The sequence below is a fragment of the Hippocampus guttulatus genome, chromosome 16, assembly GCF_054856545.1.
Source record: "Hippocampus guttulatus isolate MCC_2025c chromosome 16, RoL_Hgut_1.0, whole genome shotgun sequence".
NCBI classification, from domain to species: domain Eukaryota; kingdom Metazoa; phylum Chordata; class Actinopteri; order Syngnathiformes; family Syngnathidae; genus Hippocampus; species Hippocampus guttulatus.
Window position 1 is genome coordinate 4,784,714 of NC_141276.1, and position 22,961 is coordinate 4,807,674.

Genomic DNA, 22,961 nt, shown 5'->3' on the forward strand with positions numbered 1-22,961 from the left:
CTGAACAGGTCCTCGTGCCTTTTGTGGGATCTTTTTGGGTGCGTTCCCCCAAGAGTTAGCGGAGGAGTTGCTCTCCTGGGAAGCGGTGCTGTTCCACATGTCCCCGTCCTCTGCATCCCACTGACCTCCGGCGAGGATCAACTCCTCACCTCCGCCTCCCCATCCATCTTGCATAGGTTTGGGGGCTGGGGAAACAGGCTAGCGTTAAAAAGGGGCAGCCGTCCGTCCTTGCCTCATTAAATACATCTGTCGGCCACCAGGGGTCAGGACAGGTTTGTGAAAAACAATGTCCTGCTTTGCAAGTAACAAGCCGATGACCTTGACTCATCTTGAGAGTACTCTCCAGCAAGAACAAGAAGAACATGCAGTAGAGTAATTTTTCATTTTATGAAAAAAATAATAATTAAAATGCACCTGGTTTGCAAGTTGGACCTGTCATGGTTGGGTTGCCCCTACTGTAGTTGTCTGGGGTGCCATCGCCCCAGCCCGTGGAGCCCCCACTTGGTTTTCCCCAAGCAGATGTACCGTTGTCCACGTTGACTGAATGTGTAGTTTCTCCCCAAGAACTTTCGGGTTTCGTGTGGGAGCTGGGGAGTTCTCCCCAGCCTGATGGACACAGAAATATAATAGTAAACAAATCTTCTGTCGGGGGCAAAGTGGTTTTATTGATTGCATTTTTTTTTGCATTCTGAGACAAGTCACTAAATGCCTAGTTGACAACATCAACCAATTTATCTTTTATCAATTCATCCAGGCGGATAGCAATGAACCGGTGTTTAGCTGAACAGGATGCTTGACAGGAGGGAAAAATGGCCATTTAAGAACTGGCACAGCCTGGTCAGTCTTGGCATGACCGATGCAGTATCGCCAGTGTGCCTGTAGCAGTGCCAGGCAGAGTTTAGTACATGAAGAGAGCGTGACCTGAAGACTGCTTGATTTCCAGTTTGACAGTACCAAAGACAACAATGAGCATTTATACATTGCCGCACGTTTTGCACAGAGCTGGCTCAGCTATTCTCATTAAGTGGTTTTCCATTGACTGTAGCCATGCAAAGAGCATGCAGAATCAAGTGCAAAACAGCAGGGGGGCATCTGTTCCAACAGGGTTGATCTCAGGACTTTCTCTCTGACCGCTGACAGATGGCGGGCGCATATAATCGCTCACTTCCGATAGAGCTCAAAATGTTTGTGGTGATTTTCATTTTTCACAAGGCGCTTTGTAAACACCATTCCTGCACTTCCTTTGGCTACCCCGCGGTTAGCGAGGCAAACATGCCAGACGGACATGCCTAATATTGTGTAATGTGAGTAGCCTCGCCGAGAGATTGGACTGCAGCGCTTATCTCATTTGGATAGCTAATTAGATGTAAATCCAAAAAGGGCGGCAAGGTCAAGATATTACCTTTAAGTCCATCACCAGCTTGGAGCTTAACAGTGCACTGCCCTGACTAACCTACCAGCTTTTGTGGTCGACATCTACTTTAAATGGTCAATCAACAGAGCATCTGGGAGAAAAAGCATAATCAACGACACTATGGCCACAAACAATGTTTTTGCTTCAAATCAGTAATACAGTTTTTCTCAAGTTTTGGAGCCCCACATTTGGTTGGGAAAAGAGAATGGGAGTTATTTGGACACATTTCCCCTGTCTATACAGTGCAAAATAAAATATGACGTCATCTTACCTTGAGCAATCATGGGACCCCTGTTGTGAGATGACCCCGACTGGTGCTGCAAAACAGGTTCCATGGGCCCACTGGTGGGTCCTGGGTTTTGTGAACTTTGGGCATGATTCTGTAAAGGTGCAGGTGGTCCTTGATAAGCGTGATTGTGAGAATGGGTATGACTGCTGTTGGGGCCTATGGGGTTATTGCCACCGGTAGTAGCTTTAGCTTGAGACATTCCTGGATTGTTTCTGTCCCACAGGTTGACGGATTTGTTATAGGTACCAGGATCACCCCAGGCGGAGGTGCCATCATCGATCTCCATCTTGCGGCGGATTGAGGGCGGTGACGGCTCTTCCCAACCTGTAGGTTCAGCAGAGGATTCCTGCTTACTGCCGGTCCAGCCCTGCTTCACAGAGCCTGAGCCACTCCAAGAGCTGATGCTCCCTCCAATACCACCACTGGGTCCATCCTGAGATTTGCCCGCCCAGCCCTGGGAAGGGCCACTGGGACGCGGACTAACTGGGTCTGCCCAGCCCGCTTTGCCTCCAGTGCCTGACATCCCTTGCCCCGATGAAGGCAAACCCCAGCCTCGAGGAGTTTCCTTCCAGCCTCCCGTTTCTCCCTCCCAGGCAGAGGTGGGTGGATTCTTTTTTCTCTCTTCGGGGTCTCCCCAGTCATTTGCAGAGTTGCTCAGTCCACTATTGCCCCAGCTGTGGGATGCTTTGGGTTGCTCTCCCCAATTCTGGGTCGTTGGCTTGCCACGAGAGTCCTCCCAACCTGTTGATCTCTCTTCACCCCAGGACTGACCACTATTCTTAGGGATAGTGGAGGTGGGAACTCCTTTTGGTAGATTTCCCCAGCCACCTGGACCACTTGGGGGCTTAATGGTGTTGGGTTGATCTCCCCAGCCAGAGCTGGACTGGTTGCTAGCAGCTATATTTCCTCCCCAACCTGAAGCTCCCTGAGAAGCAGGCACCTCATTTTTGCTCCCAGTGTCAGTTCTTTGTGGGGGACCCATGTTAGAATTGGAAGGCCCCTGGGCATCAGGACCGGTTTGAGAGTCCCAGGATTCAGTGGCACTGTCATTCTTGGTTTTAGTATTCTCCATGTCCCACGATGTGTGCTGGCGAACGGGGGTCTGTCCCCATCCAGTATTACATAATACCCTAGGGTCAAGATCCTGGGCAGGCAACAGAGGAGCAGGGGTATCTCTGGATGAATGGAGTTTGGACCTGGGATGACCTTCCATGCTGTCACTGCTTCCCTCACTGGCAGCAGTCGTGCTCACAGCTCTGTTCCAAGAGCTAGTCGGTGGGTCCTGGGGAGGAGAGCTGGGGCCATCCCAGCCTCCTTGGGAGTCTTCAGTTTGCTTCTTGCCCCAGTCTCCACTGGATTGTTCGCCCCAGCCTCCAGAATTTCCTGATCTGCTTCCGCCCTGGCCCCAGCCAGACAATTCTTTCGATGACGGTGTCTTCGACTCGCCATCAATTCCCCATACGGAAGAATTATCTTCTCCATTAACCTGCTTGGCCGCTGATGACTGTTGACCCATTGCACCCAGGCCAACGGATGCATTGCCCCAACTTGGCAAGTGGTGAGTGGGACTCTGTTGTTCCTGCTTATTAATGTGATTTGGTCCATCAGTTTTAAGGTTCTGAGGTTCTGAACTGAAAGACACATTCGTGGATGGCGAAGGTTGCGACTCTGATGCATCAGAGGTCATTATGCTCCCCCAGGCACTGCCAATACCCGAGGAGTTACTGTTAGTGTTGGCTGCAGTATAGGTGCTGGTCTGGGATGATGGGGAGCCAGTAGGATTACAGAAGTTTGGTGTAGTTTGTGGGGGTGAAATGATGTTGGCTCCCCCTGAGCTGCCTGCCCCTGCTGCACCCGCATCATGGCCTAACACGGGCCATGCGGATGGATTAGCATTAGGGTTCAAGTTCAAGTTACAGTTGGTGTTGGAGGATGAGGAAGAGCCCCAACCCCTGCTGCTCCCCCCTCCCGCTGGACTGTCATTTTTCCCTTCACTGCCCACTGAGGACTGAGATGGTCCAGACCCAGAGCCCCAGCGATTGGCTGCAACCTGGCTTGAGTGCATGTTGGTTCCAGTATGATTGGCAGGGCTGAGTCCAGTGCTGGCCTTACTGCTTAGGTGGTTGACAGGGAAGTGGCCTGTCTGGCTATTGGCCCCTGTGGCCATACTCGTACAACACCAACCACTATTATTACTAGTACTACTACTACTACTACCGTTACTACTGGTACTACAAGTGCTACTGCTGCTGGTCGAGTGACCAGGGTCAGACTCCAAAGAGCATCTTCCTTGAGGGGCCTTATTCTGGCTAAGAGTAATAGAAGGCCAAGCCTCTGTGTCCTTCTGGTCGATGATCAGTTGTTCACTGCAACTTGAGTTAGCGGAAGTTGCAGGATTTGTGGCACTCCTGTCACCTGGCAGGTGTCCCCAAAGGGGATTATCATACTGGGTTCCCTGGCTGCTCTGTGGGGGCAGTTCTGCATCGGAAGAAATAAACAGAAGGAAAAAAATGCGTATGAGATAGGTGGCTGAGGAAGCTGCTTCAAGTTAGGTACACATCCCACCCACGTAGGACCTGAAATACCATGGCGACGTAACGAGTCCGCTTCTATTCTCAATCACAAGCTCTACAACTGAAAAACACGGAAATCCTTCAACAGAATCACAGACGGTTAAACACACATTCCCTGTTGCTCGCGTCAAACACCTTTCACATGTTTCAAAACAATTATTCAAGTGTATCAATGTAAATAATGAATATGCATGCTTAGCCAATCACATCAAAAACATCCGACTCATTCGCTGGTTTTCTTTCATTTTTTTTTAAATTCCAGCGGCGATCGTCTTTCATGATAGATATATGAACGTAGCAAATCTATTACAATTAAGTTGTGGGGACTCTCACCTCAGCCTCAACTAACACAACACTGTCTGAAGGTATTTTTCATTTGACAACGTAAGCGCAGATGCATAGACGCTGGTAATTGGTTTACGAACTGTCACAGAAATGATCAGTGGCACTAGCTAGAAAGCTGAGACGTCCTTAACCTCTTTTCATCAGTAAGGCAGTCAGAGTCGTAATTACCTCAGATTGGCATGATGCATGACTTGTCTCTATGCTCGCACGCACACAAGAGCCCTCATCTGCCGGTAAAACTGCTCCGACAACTCAAAATAATATTCTGTCGTATTCTCTCTTGCAGCACTTCCAATACATGCCGATACAAAAAAAAAAAAAAAATGAGGGTCTGTGCATTGATCACCGTGACGCCACATCATCACTCCTTTCTACTCTGGCTGTTGCGACTGTTTACATGCGAGTTCAGCTCGCATGCAAAGACGAGCTTTCATGGCAATACGTAGGACGCAATCACATTGCACTCAGCATTCGCCTTTAATTCCAGCATACTTTTTAAACGCCCGCAAACTGAAGTAGGGAGAGAGAGAAAGCGGCGTTCGAGTGAAAAGAGGGCACTGTGTTTCTGAAACACAGCGCACAGTCTTTCTGTAGCGTCACCCCAGTGAGAGGGAGCAGGACCGCCATTTTCTCAGTCCTGAATTTGAGCCAAAAAGGCTCTGAGCTACCGTCTCTGCCTGTATCGTGTAAAAGCATGCATGCCTCACTCTCGATGTCATATGCAAAGCGCAACGCAACGCGTGCCCGCGACGCACTGCCGCTGCAGGCTTAAAGTCCCTGTACGCGAACCGCAAAAAGAACTGCACGGAAGAAGCGTCGAGGACGGAAAAGGAAGAGCGAGCGATCCGCCACGCCGCGACGAAATACCTGTGGAGAGGTGCCTCCCGACCATCGTGCAAGGAACTAGGTTTTGTGCGACACGGGGACCATCCTTGTCTCAATATGTCTGCTTGCCTCACCAAGCCTCTGTGGCTCCTCTCTGAAACGCTGCCAAGAAGTTGCACAGCTCTTGCACGGCATGAGACTAAACCCCCCCCACCCCCCGTTCCCTCCCCTACCTACTGCTTCTCTCCCTTCCTTCCTCGCCTCACATGCTCTGTCCCTCCCACCAATATTGCTTTGACTGGGTCTCGCTGCCTCTATTGCCCCCCCCAACCCACCCCCCCGGCTTTATTTATATCATGCTCTATTCCTATCCCGACGACGGATACGCTCCCTCGCTGGAAATGTAAGCCCTTAGAGAAGGCAGGCAAGTGGGGGGAGGGGTGGGGACGGCACAGCTGAAGTAATGTGGAGCAGTATTGTTGGTAGGTGGCGGATGGACCGCTAAGAGCGACGCAGTTATACACTCAAACGGGATGAGGTCAACCAAAACAAACGGGGGCTCCTCGAAACGCAGCCTCGGATCTTTTCACCTTTCACGAAATGCCGTCAACTATTTTGCCAGGACCACTCCATGTGCAATTAGCACCGCCGCGCACGATTGAAAAACCTCTTCAATAGCACAGGGGGTCAAGAGCAAGGAAGGTAGAATCAAGCAAAATAAAAATAAAAATAAAAAAAATCACGCTGCACCCCAGGCAGGGTATTACGTCATGATGGCAAATGTCGGCTGCGTGAAGCGACTCGTGCAATCTTTGAATTAAAAGACATGATGGATCTGGACTCAAATATGGACATGGAAAAGTGTCAAGGGGTCAGAGCAGCGCAACACAACAGGCGATCACGTGCTTGGCAATTAATAGAAGGCATGGAGGAAAGAGGAGAAGCAGGGGCAAAGAGCTTGGCAACAGGCAAAAAGAAATAAAAAATGGCAGCGGCTCCCTCGGATCAAGGCCGGCATTGTGCACTAGTGATACCAGTGCCTACGCACCACAACACAATACATCAATGTTTGGTGGAAAACAGTGGCCGCTATGCTTGCTGGAGGGTTCTGCCCACTGAACCTCATGATTGTGAGGATGTGACACACGGGAGAGTCCGTAATGCGAGGAAACATACGGCGAGTGTTGCGAATCTCCCGTTTGCCGTCTATACAAACAGCCTAGCTCAAATCAGCAGGGACGATCGTTTACTTTATATGTGTAATCTTGTGTTTTTGTGTAATAAAAGTTAGTCCTTGGCGAGTATAAAACCATTGAGAACACGTGACATTTTTCTCATCTGTGGCATCGAGTGAAGTCAGATCAATAGCAAAGGTGGAGATGGGAGAAAAAATAAATAAATCAAGCGTGGGAGATGCAAGTTGAGTGATAGGAGGATGTCATGTAAGCAAGGATGCGAGGGGCCTCAGCTGGACCATCCCGGATTAATGAAGTCCCCCAGGGGGTACACAGTCCGGACTGTTTGGAGTTGACCATGCACACTGCCAGCTAGTAGAACAAGCCCTCTGAACAAACACAAAACACAGCGCTGCGAGAAAGCGGTTTCACCCCGACGATAGGCTACGACAACCTGTGTAAAGGAAATCCCCAAGAATCCAAGAGTCTGCTTGCGTAATTCTACTCAGATTATTCATGATGATGAATATGGCGGAACCCGCCAAAGTAGAACTCACAAAAAAAAAATCCAACAAAATAAAAAGTCTAAACCATCACCATGTGTCCAAATGATAAGTAAACGTGACACTAATTCCAGCATAACCTTGCAGGTCTCTGCGATTATGTGTTTGCCAGGTTGTCGACGGACGACGAGTCATTTTACAGGATTCTCGTTTTATCAGAGCGCTTAACTTCTCTTAATACTTGTACAACACTTAATAGGATGGCGACCGTTTGACCGTGGAGTGAATTGATTCACTTGATTTTTTTTATTTACGTGACTTTTTTTTTTTAATGACGATCGTTTTAAGGTTTCTAAGTCAGCCAGCGTTCGGGTAGAATTGCGTTCTGTTTTTGTGACATTTATTCCCAAAAGCGACGCGACTGCAAAGGAGTCATGACGGACCCCGATGGTGTACTTATTTCCGTCTCTGCGAGAATTTTTTAACTTGTAAACGGTTACAGTGCCTGGTGATGCATTCACTGTGAATTACGGATCGCACTACTTTGAGGTGACACATCTCGCTTTTGCAAAATAAAAATAACCCGGCAGTGATTCAGACCTTGGCGAAACAATATAATGCATTCGGCAGAAACACGTGCGCTAGAATTCTACCGGGTATTTTACGGCGTTTGGTGCCAAGGTGAAAGGCATCGCATGGCCTTTTTTTTTGTACTTTTTATATTTCATAATGAAACCCATGATAAGAGAAATGAGATAGCTGTGAAACGTCAGTGTATTTATTCTTCACGTTATTACTAGAGCTGTCAGTTTCGCACGTTATAATCGGCTACCGTATTTAATGAGAGCATTAGAACGGGAAAAAAAAACAGGACAAACAAAATATAAAAGGAAATTCGGAAACGATAAAAAATGTGTGCGTAATCGCGATTAATTCTGAGTTAATTAGGACGGTTGCGTTTTTAATCACGATTAAATATTTTAATCGTTTGACGGCACTAGTTATTACCATTTATGCATGCATGCATACAGAGTAGAAAAAAAAACTTGAATTGGATTATAGAAGGTGACTAATCCAAATGAGAAGCAAAACTTCAATCACCAATGAAATCTGAATCGATTTCATTGGCAAAAACAAATAGCTCAATGACAAATTGAGGGAGGGGACGCAGGGGGCTGGAGGGGAGACATGCATTTTCGAGAGCCCACATGCATGTTGTCATGTTTTCCACTTTTCCCCCCCTCTCTCCCCGTGAAAGGATAAACCAGGTCAAGGGCTTTCTCCAACATGCCGGTCTTAAAATAGCTCGCTCTCACACGCCTTCTCTTCACGAAAGAGCCTTGGGAAACGTAGTGCGAGCCAAGCGAACGGCATCACAGCGAGACCGTCAGAATAATGGGAAAGCTGACAAGACATACATGTTAGCGTGGACTAATCCCATCTGCCTCGGGCCAGCGACGCGCTGTGATGTTTGGTTGTTTGTTCAGACGGAGGTGCCTGAACACGCGCTCGCCCGCTCCGTAACAAACTGTAGAAGAAGAAAACATCACGCGCCGGAAGATTGATCCTTAACGGCGAGTCGATGTTTCATCACATCAGAAGACCTCGAACGGGGAATCCCCAAATGTTGTGGCGTCATCAGAAGAGCACATCAACTCAATCCTGCGCGCGCGTGCGCTCTCCTCTGCATGAGAGATGGCTATTTTTGTCGATGCCAACTTCGACCGTGCACAGCAAAAGCCAAAGCCTCGGCTTTAGTTTGAACAAGAGTGGTCGGAAATACGTAGAAGTAGTCAAATATTGACTGGAGTCAAGACTGACATACCAGCCGAGATAATCAGCCTTAATTTTCCAAATAAGCCGGCATGTGACTTGGTCAAGTCAAAGGGGGTGAGGTGAGGTTGAATGAGGGGGAAGGGGGGAAAAAAAAAGGCCAAACGAGAGCAAATGAGCCTTGGGTATATAATATGAAGAACCAAAAGCAGGGACAATGGTGCTGCTCGGTTAGGCCAGCTTGCAAGAATAGAGGAAGCAAAAGGATATTAGCGGTGACATGCATGGGCGGAATAATCTTTCATTTGATCGTTCTCCACAAGACAGAAGCCAAACTGCAATTTTACATCGACATAAGATAGTAGATATCCCAAAATGAAATATTGCTAGAAAAAGAAATAAATAAATATATATATATATATATATATTTTTTTTTTTTCAAGCTGGAAGACTTGGAAATATCCAGACCTTAGAATAGACATTGATTTTCTAAATGTACAGCTAACTTTCTGAGCCTGGAACGTTCTTGCACTTTTCCTTTCAATTAAAAAAACCCAAAAGAATGATCTGATGACCACGATAGAAGTGCATTCTGGGTCAGATTAGAGAGGGCAAATAGAACAATGTGAATGAAAGAGAAGTAGGAATGCTCCAAGCCAAAACAGAGGACCAGATTGAGTGTTGACATTTTTTCCTTTCACGCAACCGTCATCTGACTTGTTAGCAGAATAAAAACTCTCAGATGGTTTGCAGCGGCACATTGTGCTTTATTTGAACCCCACCCCATGCCCCGACTCCCTCCCATCTTGTTGAAACAGGACATCGGAACGCACTCAGCTTTTTATAATCATTCCAGTGAATGCTGCAGCAAAACAACGGGGCGCTTCGACTTTACCAGCTAATCAACTCATGATGGAACAGCAACTGGAAGGAACACGAACGAGAATGCTACGATACGGCATACACGCAAACGACCGACTGGCTCCATCTTCGGTGATGAGGAACCGCTCCTCCGTCTGCACGTCCTCATGTAGTCAACCACTGACACGCACAGAGTGAAAGGAGAACCGGGGAGGCCTAGTCGAAGAGGGGAGGAGTGGAAGGGCTAGCTTTTTACCGTAAGCCATGACTCACTCCAGCCCACAGCATTGGACCTCTGCCACGCTCGCTCGCTCCACCAATCTTTCTCTTCCTTCGGCTTTCGAGTGATGCCAAGCCAGGCCCACTGAGGTGTCCAGCCAACTAGCTGGCTCTGTACAGCTTCCCCCCCCCCCCTCACTCCCCAAAACAGGAAACAGTCAGCAAAGCTCAGCAAAGAGTAGGAGGAGGAGTACGACGAGGAAAAGGAGGAGGGAATCGAAAGAAGTGGGATAACCGTCTCATCGCCATGGAGATGGAGCTGCATTAACCATCACGCTTTCGAAAGCGTCGACAGAAAATGCCCAAGAATCTGCTTCAGCGAGATATGCAGACGCTCCGGAAGGAAAACACACAAGCGCATACTGTTATGCCAGCTGTGTTTACTCGGCTTTGTCTTCCTCCGGATTCCTTGATTCCCATTTCTAATTCCCAGCCAGACAAGAGGGAAAATAAACAGCGGTCGGTCACACGGGTTACTTCACGTGGTTCTACAGCTCCACTCATCGCTCATGTGTTGGACATCAATACAGTGGAAGTCTCAAAGCCCCCAAAGTAGTCAAACTTGCAATTCCACCACTTTTTTTTATGTATTCCTGATTCAATTTTTTTTTAAATCTCTCTCTAGATAGATAGATCGATAGATATCGAGCTAGCTAGGTAGATAGTTAGCTAGCTAGCTATTTACCTAGCTACCTAGATAGATAGATAGTTAGCTAGCTAGCTAGATACATAGATGAATTCAGAACAAATGAGTCACTCTCCTGACCTGAGGGCAGGTTTGTTGAGGGGGAATCGGGGTGGCTGGCTACTGCTGGCGCTGTGGGCCCAGCGGTGGCGGGACGTCCTGTGGCGGTGAGCGTCAGGGTCCCGGGGGGGAGTGGCTGGCCCCTCTTCAGCAGCTGCTTTTGCTCCTGCAGGCGGAAGCGCGGTGGCACCTCTCTGGCCGGGTGGCGCTGCTGGAGCGGAGTCTGCGAGGTGGCGAGTGGCTGGCCTCCGCTGAGGGCGCGCTTGCCATCGCCACTGCTTGGGGGTACAGGCGGGGTGACGCTGGGGTGGGCGGGGGGCAGAGGAGGGATGGGGTTGAGCTTGGCAGAGTCTGGCACTTCAAGCAGGAGAGAAAAAGCAGAAATTCAGGAGTCAAGGTGAGTACGAATATGTAGGCAACCCCTCATAATGGTCGTGGGTGAACTGCAACCTAGCCCAAATCAGGGGGGTTTCAAACCCAGAGCCTCTTGATTGTGAGGCAGACGTGGTAACAACCACCACCACCACCACCACCACTCCAGAAAAGTTCTAAAACAACTGTCTACATCTTTCATTGTCTTGTTGACGTAATCCAAAAATAATGCCATCAACCCCCAAACATACAACACCGCCAGCATCGCGCTCGATCTTCGAGGAGCTTTTTATTCTCCACTGATAAGACATTCAACAGAATATAAAAGTGACTTCTGTGGTCCACATACTAACTCTTTGCAAAGCTTCGGTACCGCCCTCCTACTCCCCTCATGATTGTTCCTACTATATTATTTAGTGTTTAACCGCTGACAAATGGGTCATTGAAACAAAAAAAGCTACTTTCGCACAGCACTGTATCCAGAGCTTAACACTTTGTCTACAAAAGTACAACACGTGTGTATGTGTGTGTGTGTGATCTTATCAGTGTAACAATTAAACAGTTAAGTGTAACGTCCTTTTGAGTAGAGGTGCAAGGTCAGGAGGTCGCACACAAGGTCGAACAGGATTATCTTCTCGTGGGTCGCAGAGTGACTGCTGGGTCAGATGCATTATGGGTGGCGAGCACAGTGGATAATCGCCCCCCCCCCCGACCCCCGCCCCTGAGCACGTATCGTTACATAATCTGAACGCTGGTAAACAAGAATGTAAACAGGAAGTAAAACAAGCTTGTAGCGTCCACATACTGCCCGAGGAGATTATTGGATGTAAACTGAGAGCCAACGAGATGCTGCCCCCCTCCCCTACCTTTCTTCGTAGTGAGAAACAACAGGAGTAAAATAAGCACTTTGAAATGAGCGAGGAAGAATGACTCTCTTCCATTGGCTCAGTTTCCTCGTGTGTGCATTGAAGCAACGAATAAATCACTCGCGCGCACGCACACACAAGCGCCCGCGCGCGCACGAGGCCAGCCCCAACACACACAAAAACAAAGAGTTATGCAACACTGAGGCCCACGCTGAGGGGAGGACAGGATGCAGTCGTGGAGCCTACAGCAAGCCGCTTGTTCATAGAGTCGGACGCGTTTGCTCACATGTGGCATCGGGGGGCTGGCGTTTTTTGTTTGGCGCATGCGCGTTTCTGTCGCGGCAATTGGAGCGCCCCCCCCCCCCCCCCCCACATTGCGCTGTAACCTTGGAACGATCCGGTGTCCCCTGCATCTGTCGGCTCAGAGATCAGAGGCTGAAGCTTCTAATCAGATGTCATTGCATGCGCTCCCCTTTCCCTCTCTCGCCCGCGGCGCCCCCCCCCCTCCCTCATTCACTGGCGAGACGCCCTCGTCACCGTTTTTGTAGCCGTACGGAAGGCGAGACGGGCTGATGACTTTAGAGAGGCGCTTTCACGTAAAAGCTCGGTTTAATAACAGTTACGGAGGCAATTTTTAACACCGTCGGGACTCGGATGCGTGACGTCGAGTCTTCTGGAAGCTTTGGGGGAAGGGGGAAAGTGGGGCCAGCTGCTCTCTCAGCCAATCAGAGAGGGGAGATAAAAACGAGTGAGCGCCAAAGGGCGGGAGGGAGCGAGAAAGAGAGAGCGGATCCACAGGAACGGAGGGAACGAGGTACAGCAAGCAATGAAAAGAATGGTGTGTGTTCAAGACTCCGCCCCCTTTTGCGAGCTGCAGTCTGACTGCCGGAAACCAGCTTAGGTTGAAAATCCGCTTACAATTACAACACGGCTTGCCTACAGAACGCCACGTTGCTCTAGAGTCTTGTTTCAAAAGAAGCGAGTGACGGTGTCAAAGTTATGTCAATACAGGTTGCGATTGCAGTAGAAAATAAGTCCATGCAGAATTCCGGGCCCCGAAGCATAGCCGTCTGCTTTGTAGAGAGAGAGAGAGAGAGTCAAAAGAGATCAGTCACCTTCTCCGACAGCCTATTTGCAAAACAACGTCCGCAGCTGTGCGGGCGCGCAGGAGAATTCCCGCTTCATCAAAAATGCACATCAAACCGCGGCCTGCAGGCTATGTGAGCGCCTCACACGGAGGAGTCTAGCTCATTTCCAGCTTGAAAAAAAGGGGATCTGAATATTTCTGATCGGAAAGATGATAGCAGGCTTGGCAGGGGTGTTTAAGAGCTCCAGGTTGAAAGGGGAGGGGGGGGGGGTGATATCACAGCAACCGAGGTGGGTGGAGGAACGGGAGAGGGTTGCTAGTGTTGAAGTGATCTCCTGGGTGGAAGCATGAAAACACGACCTTGAACTTAACGGAGGTGCAAAAAAAACAACAAACCCCCCCCCCCCCCAGCAAGTCGTCATTACTCGCAGGAGAAGCAAAGTGACAACAATTCCGTCTTGGTCGCACGCAGGTCACTTAGTTGCGATGATAAGTCGACTTCTTGTACGACGATTGTCAATGCTGTCGTTGGATCAGCAGCTGGAGCACGATTATATCGAATTCTGTCATGACGGTCGACGAGTAATTTGCCGAGTCGGCATTGATCCAGGCTCAGCTTGAAACGAAGATTACTTAGCGCATGGATGGCCGAGCGCATGCGCTACTTCCGCCCGAAGCTTTAAGCAACGTCCGCGCTTCCGTTCGCCAACGCGCGGAGCCTCGCTCACACGTTTTGAATGATCACACCTGCAGGAGGGACCTCGCGGTGAGACGAGCGACATGTCTTTTGGGGGCGGAGCGTCGCTCTGCGCCCGTGGGGCTTCCAAACCAGAGCGCCGTGTCTCACAAGAGAGGACGATTAAAATGCTTAATTAGAAACGAATGAATGTGGCACTGTATTTAAGAGTGAAGGCCCCGCCTCCGAGCAAGACATTTTGCGCAGACCAAAAAAAAAAAAAAAAAAAAAAGTCATTTCGAAGAACGCACGGTCAGATGGCACGTTGTGCGAACAAGGCCAAGTAGTCATCAAATAGCATCGACACCAATGACTGGAACATCGTTAAATATGAAGTCTTATCAGCTTTTCATTACAAATGACATCTAGACATACCACCCTAATAATTTAAAAAAAAAAAAAAACAACCACAAAAGCAAAGAGAATATAGATTAAATCTGCGACAACAGTCATTTAAAACGCCTCCTTAAAAGATGACGCGATATGTTCAAGAGGTGGCGAAGATGACAGCCGGCAAGCCTTCTCTGTTCGCACGGCAATTGATGACTCGCCAAACACACAAAAGGCACCGGGTGTAATTAAGCCATTGTGAACAAAATTCATTTGTTGCGCATATTACCCGCCGCCGCGCAACTTTGTCACAACGTTATCGTTTATGGCGCTGTAAATGCAACGCCGTGTACGTAGACGCGGGTCGCACGGCACCTCGGATGAAAATGCGCAGCGGGCGCGGGAGACACAATGACTCATTAACTCGCGCGGGGGGGGGGGATTCGTGGCAGACGGCCTCGGCTATCGCGGGGGCATAAACGTTTGATGACGTTTCGTCTCTCCGGCACTCCCTGCCAATCAGGGCGGAGCCACCGGCCTTTTAACCTCTTGAGGCTGAGGGGTGGTCAGTAGACTACGGGAAGATAGCGGCCGAAACCAACCCCGTCCTCTTCACACTTCATCAAGGGATACTTTTGACCTGCACGGCAAATTGAAGAAAAAAGAAAAACGGGAGGGGGGGAGGGGTGGCAGCATACACGCACACATGGGGAGAAGCAAGGAACACTGCCAGTACAGAGGCAGAAAATACTGTCAGTAGGATACTCACAAAAGGTGAAAATGGATCGAATACGACTGTTGCTAACTCACTGCCGATTGCAGAACGCGCCAATACGTCACTCGCATCTCAGAGAATCTTCTCCGAACAAGGCAGACAAATTCCAAGCAAAGCAACCCCGACAAAGTAATTCCAAGTGGGGTATAAAAGTGCAAGAATAGTGCACTCACATTTACATTGCGGCTCATTCCCACGCGACATCGAGACGCCGTTTTCGTGGGCAAAGCGGTCCGAAGATGTTCGTGAAACCCATTTTAACGTTTGTAACCATTTACGTTGTTGACCCCCCCGTCACACGGAGGAGACGAGCAGAGCCCCTTCCACTCTACTCTGCAATGGTTTAACCGCAACAATTCATTCCATCTTGCTCCTTCCTGCTTGGTGGACCTCCTGAGCTGGTGTTCCGTTACTATGGCGCTCGGGGGGGGGGGGGGGGGGTATTCCTGCAGGTCTCCTGCATACGAAGGGCTGTTTATCCAGAAGCCACAACATCCCTCGTCTCCTAATTAGCTCCCTGTATGCTCCGCGCCGACATCACAGCCACGCGGGCTCATTTGGTCACAGATGGACTTTTTTTATTTTGGTCTCCTTACATTATGATGTCCCGTTGCCAAGAAATAGAACCACATCACATTAGTAAATGGATACGAGCTCCAGATATTGATCTTAGCACTTCTTCTCAAAGTTAATTGATGTAGAGCGAAAAACCCGCAAACGGCTTTTCGATCACATCCACTCCCCCGCTCAGCTGCATGCTCCACTCAGAATAGAACTACACCAGTTTGATAAACCAGGAGGACCACAACATAAGGAAGACTTTTTTTTTTTTTTGCGTTCTCTTTCCCTTTCCCTCAGCATCATCGGGCTTTGTTTGAGTGAGATTTGATTTCATTTGCATTCCTTTGGTTCTCATCACCAGCCTACTTTGGAGCATCTCGGGATTGCACCAGGGGCAGAGAAGCCCCCCCCCCCCCAAAATATATATTTTTTAAAGTGCAACTCACCTTTGGTTTTCTGTTCGGTGTCCTGAAAAACAGAAAAAAAAAAAAGATTAAAAAGGCGCAGGAGAGCTTTCGGTAAGAACAGAATGTGCTCATGTAATAAAACTGAAGGGCCGGTATCATAATGCTAATGGGATAATTGCCACAGTCATTTCTGAGTGTTCTCAGAAAACAAGAGAAAAAAAAAAATAATAATCCAAAAAACAACAGTCCGGTTGCCTCGATTCAATCTTTGCGGATTACAAAATGAAATCATGAATCTACACAAGGGGGGGGGGAAATGGAGGCAAGCAAATTGGTATTGATATTACTGGAAGTTAAAAAAAAATGAGTTAACAATTTACTCTGAAGAGATGAAAAGAGTAAATGGCTGTCGCGAGAGCGAATACAGATAGTCAGAAAGGACAAGCGATGTAAAATGGACTTTTTATCCATCATCCATTAAAAAAAATTTTTTAAAGGGCCTTGTGGGACATTTCTCAGCGTGACATGATTCGTTGATTGAGAGCCGTATTTCAAAAGAGGGGGCTCACCTTCTTCGGAGCGGCTTCTTTCTTTTTCTTCTCTTCTTGATTTTTCTTTTTCTTATCTTCCATCAAACGATTCTCGCCTTGTATCGGTCGCTTCTTCTCCCTGTTGGGAAATCGGAAGATGCTGGAATCATTTCTACGCCATCCCACCTTTGTCGGCGTTCGATAACTTGACCGATGATGGGGTCTGTTGACACTGACGTGGCATTTGCGTGTGTCCGATGGCAGATTTTTATCAACAATTTGAAAGAGGCGTGATGACGAATCGGATTCCAGACATTTTTTTTTTTACCTTTCCATCTCCGTGACTCTGATCGGAATTCTGCTACAAATGATCGGCGCGAAAAAGAAGAAAAGAATATGCGCCGCCAAGTGCGTCGCATTTGCGAGACTCATCTTGTAAGGCGGTTTTACATTTGGATCACCTTCAAGAGGCGACTTATATTTCAAGATTTTACAATGGCGACATTTTGACCCAGAATTTTTTTTTTCATTGGCTAAATATGAACAATTGACCCCACAAGTTCCACTGCATATTTTGGTTATAATGTGTCCTTTTTATCCTGGCAATACAATACAGGAAATTCTCATTTTTAAAAAATGCACTTCCACATCCTTTTGGATTGATCATGTGCCATCTTAAAAAAATGTATAATAATTAAAAAATATATACTTTTCACTGAATCCATAATAAGATCATCATCAACATATTTGGTTTGAATATTGAAATATTAAATGTTGTCCGTATCACTCATTCGCACTCTCAGTAGAGGACCCGATAATCGAGTTAGGCATTTGCTCGATCCGCGTGCGCGCGCGCCCATTAGCAAGGAGGACGCACGGTTACAAAGGACGCTGGCCAATAAGAACAGCATTGTAGCGGAATTACCCCCCCTCCCATCAGAACAACGGGATTACAGCCGGGCGTCCCTCTTAAAACCAGACACTCGCTGTGACGCCAAAGGCAGGCCAAATGAAAACAGAAAGATGCGGCGGCGGCGGTGGCGCACGCACACGCCAAGGGCGGCCTCATGACAGCAGGTGGAGGATCGGGCAAGAAATGGAGAGGGAGTCGACGCGCACAAGGTGAAAATGTGCGTCTGTTGACATGTTTGATTCCTGCGAAGATGGGAAGGCTTCTGTCTTTTTGGCGTTTGATAGGGTTGCTGCCGTTACACGTGCGGGAGAGATGGGTAGGGGGCGGGGGGGAGGTGTGAGACGTCAGCAGGCACTGGGCACAGCGCCAGGAATGCCAACGCTGCAGACCAAACAAGAGCGCGGCGAACCTTTGGGAGAACGTTTACCAGCGACCGCATGCAAGCAGCTGCAAAAGCGACAGCGCAATTTTGTTCAAACAAAGAAATATGGGTTGTTCTCAGAAACGGAGGTCTCCAACAATGCAAAAAACCTCGAGCGAGCAAAACCGGTATTAACTATTTGCTTAAAGTTGAAAGTGGCTTACGGTCACCTTGTTTAAACCGAACAGATGCGACATCCTGAAGGCACCGTGACGTGGAAGAAGGAAACCGCGGCGGCCCCTAAAACCAAACCGCCAGGCGAGCAGGCCATGCGTTCTCCTGCAAAGAGGATTTGGGCTAAAGTACTTGAAGCTATTCTCAGGGCCGACCACGTTAATGCTTTCTGACAACGAGAAAAGGGAGAAAGCGATGGCGCACTCTGAACCGAAGCCTCAACGTGGACAGACCGTTGCATGAGCACCGCAAACAGTCAGCGAAGTAGTCATGTCACAATACTTTCATAAGTTATCACCTCGGGGTGATTACCTGACCAAAGTGAAGTGTGCCTCTGTGAAACAAGTCTTAGTTAGCGACGTGGGTAGCAGACTTGCTCATCCTCGTGTTGTGAGTTACAGTAGCTAGCAAGTGGTCAAGTGGTTCGGACTGTGGCTTTGGTTACTACAAAACAGAAAACAAACCAGCGAATTTGGTCTAAAAATAATACGACCAAAAGGGAAATAGTTCGAGACAGCAAAAGTCTGCCTTTGACAGCACATAGGGTCATCCTGATCCCTGAGGATTCCAAAAAAAACACTCTGACTGCTCACACCAAAACCAAGCGCGACTGGCACCCCTCGGCCTTGCGCTCTAGGCCTGACCCAAGCGCTCGAGTAATCAGAGTATTTAGAGGTCTGTTTGTGTTCTAGAGCTCCCCTCGGGGCCTCTCTGTGAATACACACTACAGTACTTCTATCAGGGGGTCAGGGGGGCTGACCGAGGGCCCGCGACCTGGCCTCCCCACACCGACCCGCTCAGAATTCTCCCTTTTCCCTTTTGCTGCCACTTCATCCTGGGCCGAATGAGGAACTGCAGCACATTAGGAAGGCGGCCGGGTCGGCGGCTTACGTCGGTCTGGCCTCTGCGAGCATCCGAGTGCTGATGGAGAAGCCGTTTTGTTGCTGACTGGGAATGCCGTGAGGAGTGTGAGGATGCTGAATAGCCACAGTGAAGGTAATGTCTGTCGCAGTAAAATCTACGTTTCTGTCCATCTCAGGGGGCGGCCATTTTGCCACATGCTGTCGACTGAAAAAGACATCAGAGATGCCCAGGAAGCAGGTAATGACCAATCATGGCCCAGCTTCCGAAAAGAGGTGAGCTGTGATTGGTCGTGACCTGAGCCCTGATCAAGTGTGATGTCATATTCAGTCAACAGCAAGTGGCAAAATACCACAAGATGGTAAAAAAAAAGGGAAAAAAAAGTGGATTTTGCTGCTTAGCTCATATTACACAAATGCAATATGAGTGTAATTGCAGTGTTTAGACTAAGCAGGGCGCATGGAACATATCAGTAAAAAAAGAAAATGGTTGGATTTACTTTCCCTTTAAAAACAACAACAAAATATCTCATACAAATAATGTGCCGTAAAAAGGTGAAGATATTTTTTTGAAATCAGCCTCAAAAATTCATTTCTGGACACATACAGCCATCTTTGATTAAAATATAATGCTGACCAGTGTTATTTGTAATACATAACAGCATAACTGGGCTATTACCAAAAAAAAAGATAAGGAAAATGAAATGTATGTGGCAGTGTCGTTTAAATTGTTAAATGCATCTCTAGTAACCAGGAGAACCATGAAGTGTCTTTTCCAAAGTTCGGCCAAAAAGCACTGTTTAAATGTATCCGGGCTACCTGGAGAACATGCAAACCTCCACAGAGAAGGGCCCAAGATTTTAATCCGGAGTCTTTTGACTGTGAGGCCAACCACGAGTACAACCGTTGGTGCCAGTTATCCAAATATTACAATTTATGGAGCGTGAAACTGGAACCAACCACGGGGAGAACATTGAAACTTGAGTCGCCAGAGACGGAACTCGAACCAAGAACCCTAGGCTGTAAGGCAGAAGTGTTAACTACTCGTTGTGCGTGCCCTTTCTCTACAATTTATTGCAAAAAAAAAAACGGTGTTTTTGAATCATATGAAGTGTGCAACTTAGTCCAAGTTCGCCAGCCGCAAAAAAACAAACAAACAAACAAACAAACAAACAAACAAGATTGCCCGTCCGAGGAGCAAAAGGAGCGAGGAGCATCTAAAAAAAAATAAAAATACTGCTTCGAATTTTTACAAAGGCGCTCATTAGGACTTGATGTCAAAAGTAGGCTGCTTTGCAAACATTCTTCCATGATTCGCGGGCTAAGCTGACGTATTCGCCCTCGGAACTCCGCATTTTGGACGAGCGTAAAAGCTTCGTGTGAGAGGAGAAGCTCGAGCTGAAAGGGAGGGAAAAAAGTCCTACCGTCGAAGCTCTCAGTCGTCCTTTCTCGTTCTTTTCGTCGTCTGCGGCAGCGGCGGCGGCGTCGGAGACTGTGCAGCCATTTTGTAGTAAGTGATCGACTAAAGCAGCTCCACAGTTGAAGCTGTTTGGGGAGGGGGCGGGGGGACGGGGGGGGGGGGACGAGAAGGCGGAGCTTGGCCTCGCACGTGACCTCCAATAACAAAACAAACTCCTTGGTCCTACTTGCCATAGCTCCACCCCCACCACCCAGGCGTCGCTATGACAACTGCAGCCCCCTTCATCACTCTCTTCTCCGGGGGGATGCGCTTGAAGCCGGCGTGTACTTGTCGACCCCCCCAACTTTTTTTTTTTTTTAACCACAACTGGGAGAGGGAGTGAGCATGCGCAAGAGACGTGCGGAAGCAACTTTAGCTGAGATAAACACTGGCGCGTGTCAGCTGCGCGACATCAGTCATGCAGTGGGAGTTTTTACCAACAGAGGTCGCTATTTCTGTAGAGTTTTTTTTTTTCATTTTAAATTTCGAGAAGGTCAGTAAAAATAAACAACGGAGATAATTTGGTTGCACAGGTGTGAGCACGCTTTTATAACTGGAGACGATGCTCTGCTGGAAATTAACCGACCAAGCACATTCATGTTAAAGAGGAGTCTGGACAAGAAGAAAACTTTATCACTCCCGCATCAGGGAAATACACATTTTTGTGGTTAATTTCGTTTCAAGGGCTTAAAAAAAGAAAAGTATCAGATAGTAATTCAGCGATTCATTTTTTTCAAGTATTTACACAAAAAATAGAATAATAATTCAGAGATTTTTGTGGATTGAGGCCTCCTGTTATTTCTCTTAGATACATTTTCTAACTGTACTTAAGGACATGCAATGATTTCACCTGAAAACTTCACGGGGAACATTTCTCATAGATGAATGCAAATGTATGCAGTAACTCCTTTTCCCCTTTCTCCATGCCCCATTAATCACGTGACACCCTCGATTTATCTTTAGATAGTGGGGAGTGGGTGCTCATGAACCACGCAGCAAACTGTGCACCCGCTTTGCTAAGTCTCAACTGCCTCCATTCTAACAGACCAGGGGGAGCAGCAGTCATGCTTGTTTTACAAGTTGTCTCTTCCAAAATAAATGCATGTCGTCTAACAGACAAAGGTCACATGAATTGAATCTGCCAATGCGAGCGTTAACAACAATCAATGGACAATGACAAGTCTAGCATCGCCCGTTTTACTCAAATAAATACCAGTTACTTTTTGCAGTTGAAAAAAGCCGTAGACACAACCCTATCCACAATTAGAGAAAATGGCGTACCTCAGAGAGAGAATGCTCTGTACCTCCAATTTCTTCCTTTCTTCCCTTTTCCGTCGGGACTTTTTCTTTGATCCTGGACTTCGAGGCTTCATGATTTATTGCCAAACGGATTACAGCACTTAATAACCATGCCCTGAAGCGGAAAGAATCTATGAGCAAATAAATAAATAAATGCATATGGGACTGAGAATATTGACTTATATTTTCCTGCAAGCACAGATAACATTTATAGCAGTGGAGCAGTAAAATACGGTAAACTAGTAGTAAGCTAGCTAGCTACTAGCTACTCTGAATGCTCAGAGTGATAAACACACAAAAATAAATCACTTTGATGGCAATCATTTCCACTTGTCAACATTTCAAACATTTTCACCGTCAAGCCAAACAGAAAAACATTTCGATGCGTCTGATATAGCAGCACTCTGTGATGCTACATAAATAGAATATCAACAGGATTTTATGAGATGATGCTAACGCCTACTCTAAATGAGACCAGTGGCTCACATGCAAATATTGGAAATTTATCATGTGAGGCTTCAAGTGGCGAATGCACACCATAAGAAAAGAAAAAAAAAATCCTGAATGTGATTAAAAAGCAGGGCGATTCTCATCGTGTTCCCGCAATTATCCGGCCATCTGTACATACATACAGTACGTGCCGCGGCCATACGGAAGATTGTCTCGGCGACATCTGGATAATCACAGAGATCTCAGGATGGTGGCTAAACACAATTATTCTGCCTACAAGATGATAGAGTGTGAGCAGGGAAGTGAGAGGAGAGGAGGGGAGACACTAATCAGGCGTCGCGGCCATACATCTCGAGCAAGACGGTTATAAATAACCTGCTGCGTGAAACCTTGCAGTTTTATGCCAACTCCATATGGGGGAGCTTCTTCAGCAGCTGGCAAAAAATGGTGTTCCCATTTAGCGACCCAGCCGACCCAGACAAAAAAAATATTTTCATGATTATTAACAGTCCAAATGTTAATTAGTTCCCCAATTTAAAAATTACAATGAGGTAATGGAGTGCAGTACGTAGCTGTTACCAGCAGAGGCGCTGTTGATTCAGTCTTCAAAACGGACAAAGCTTCTCCACTGGTGTTAAAAATAATATTGAAAAATAAAGAGTTTATTTTCTTGCAATGCGAGCCTAATATTGAGTGGGCGAATAAAGAGTGCTTTCATTTTCAATACAAGAGATGATTATTGAACTATTGGCCAACAAGTAAAATTCCAGTCAGGTCATAATGTGTGTTGTGAGGCAGCAGAGTCTGTTACAATATATCATCTACAGTAGCGCACACACACACACACACACACACACACACACACACACACACACACACACACACACACACACACACACACAGTGGTTAAGTGTCATGTCCCAAACACGGCAAGCTGAC

At 47.6% G+C, this 22,961-nt stretch overlaps 1 protein-coding gene across 1 annotated transcript in view; it reads right to left on the reverse strand.

Annotated features, from left to right (window-relative positions):
• The window catches only part of tnrc6c1 (trinucleotide repeat containing adaptor 6C1), a 29,897-nt gene extending 9,531 nt beyond the window's left edge, over positions 1 to 20,366 (reverse strand). The window contains exons 1-7 of the mRNA XM_086132218.1: positions 20,239 to 20,366; positions 16,486 to 16,585; positions 15,956 to 15,977; positions 10,804 to 11,139; positions 1,686 to 4,181; positions 415 to 606; positions 19 to 185 (exon numbers count right to left, since the gene is read on the reverse strand). Coding sequence (XP_085988344.1) covers positions 19 to 185; positions 415 to 606; positions 1,686 to 4,181; positions 10,804 to 11,139; positions 15,956 to 15,977; positions 16,486 to 16,548 — 3,276 coding nt within the window. The 5' untranslated portion in view covers positions 16,549 to 16,585; positions 20,239 to 20,366. The remainder of the gene's footprint in view (positions 1 to 18; positions 186 to 414; positions 607 to 1,685; positions 4,182 to 10,803; positions 11,140 to 15,955; positions 15,978 to 16,485; positions 16,586 to 20,238) is intronic.
• Between the last annotated feature and the right edge of the window lie 2,595 nt (positions 20,367 to 22,961).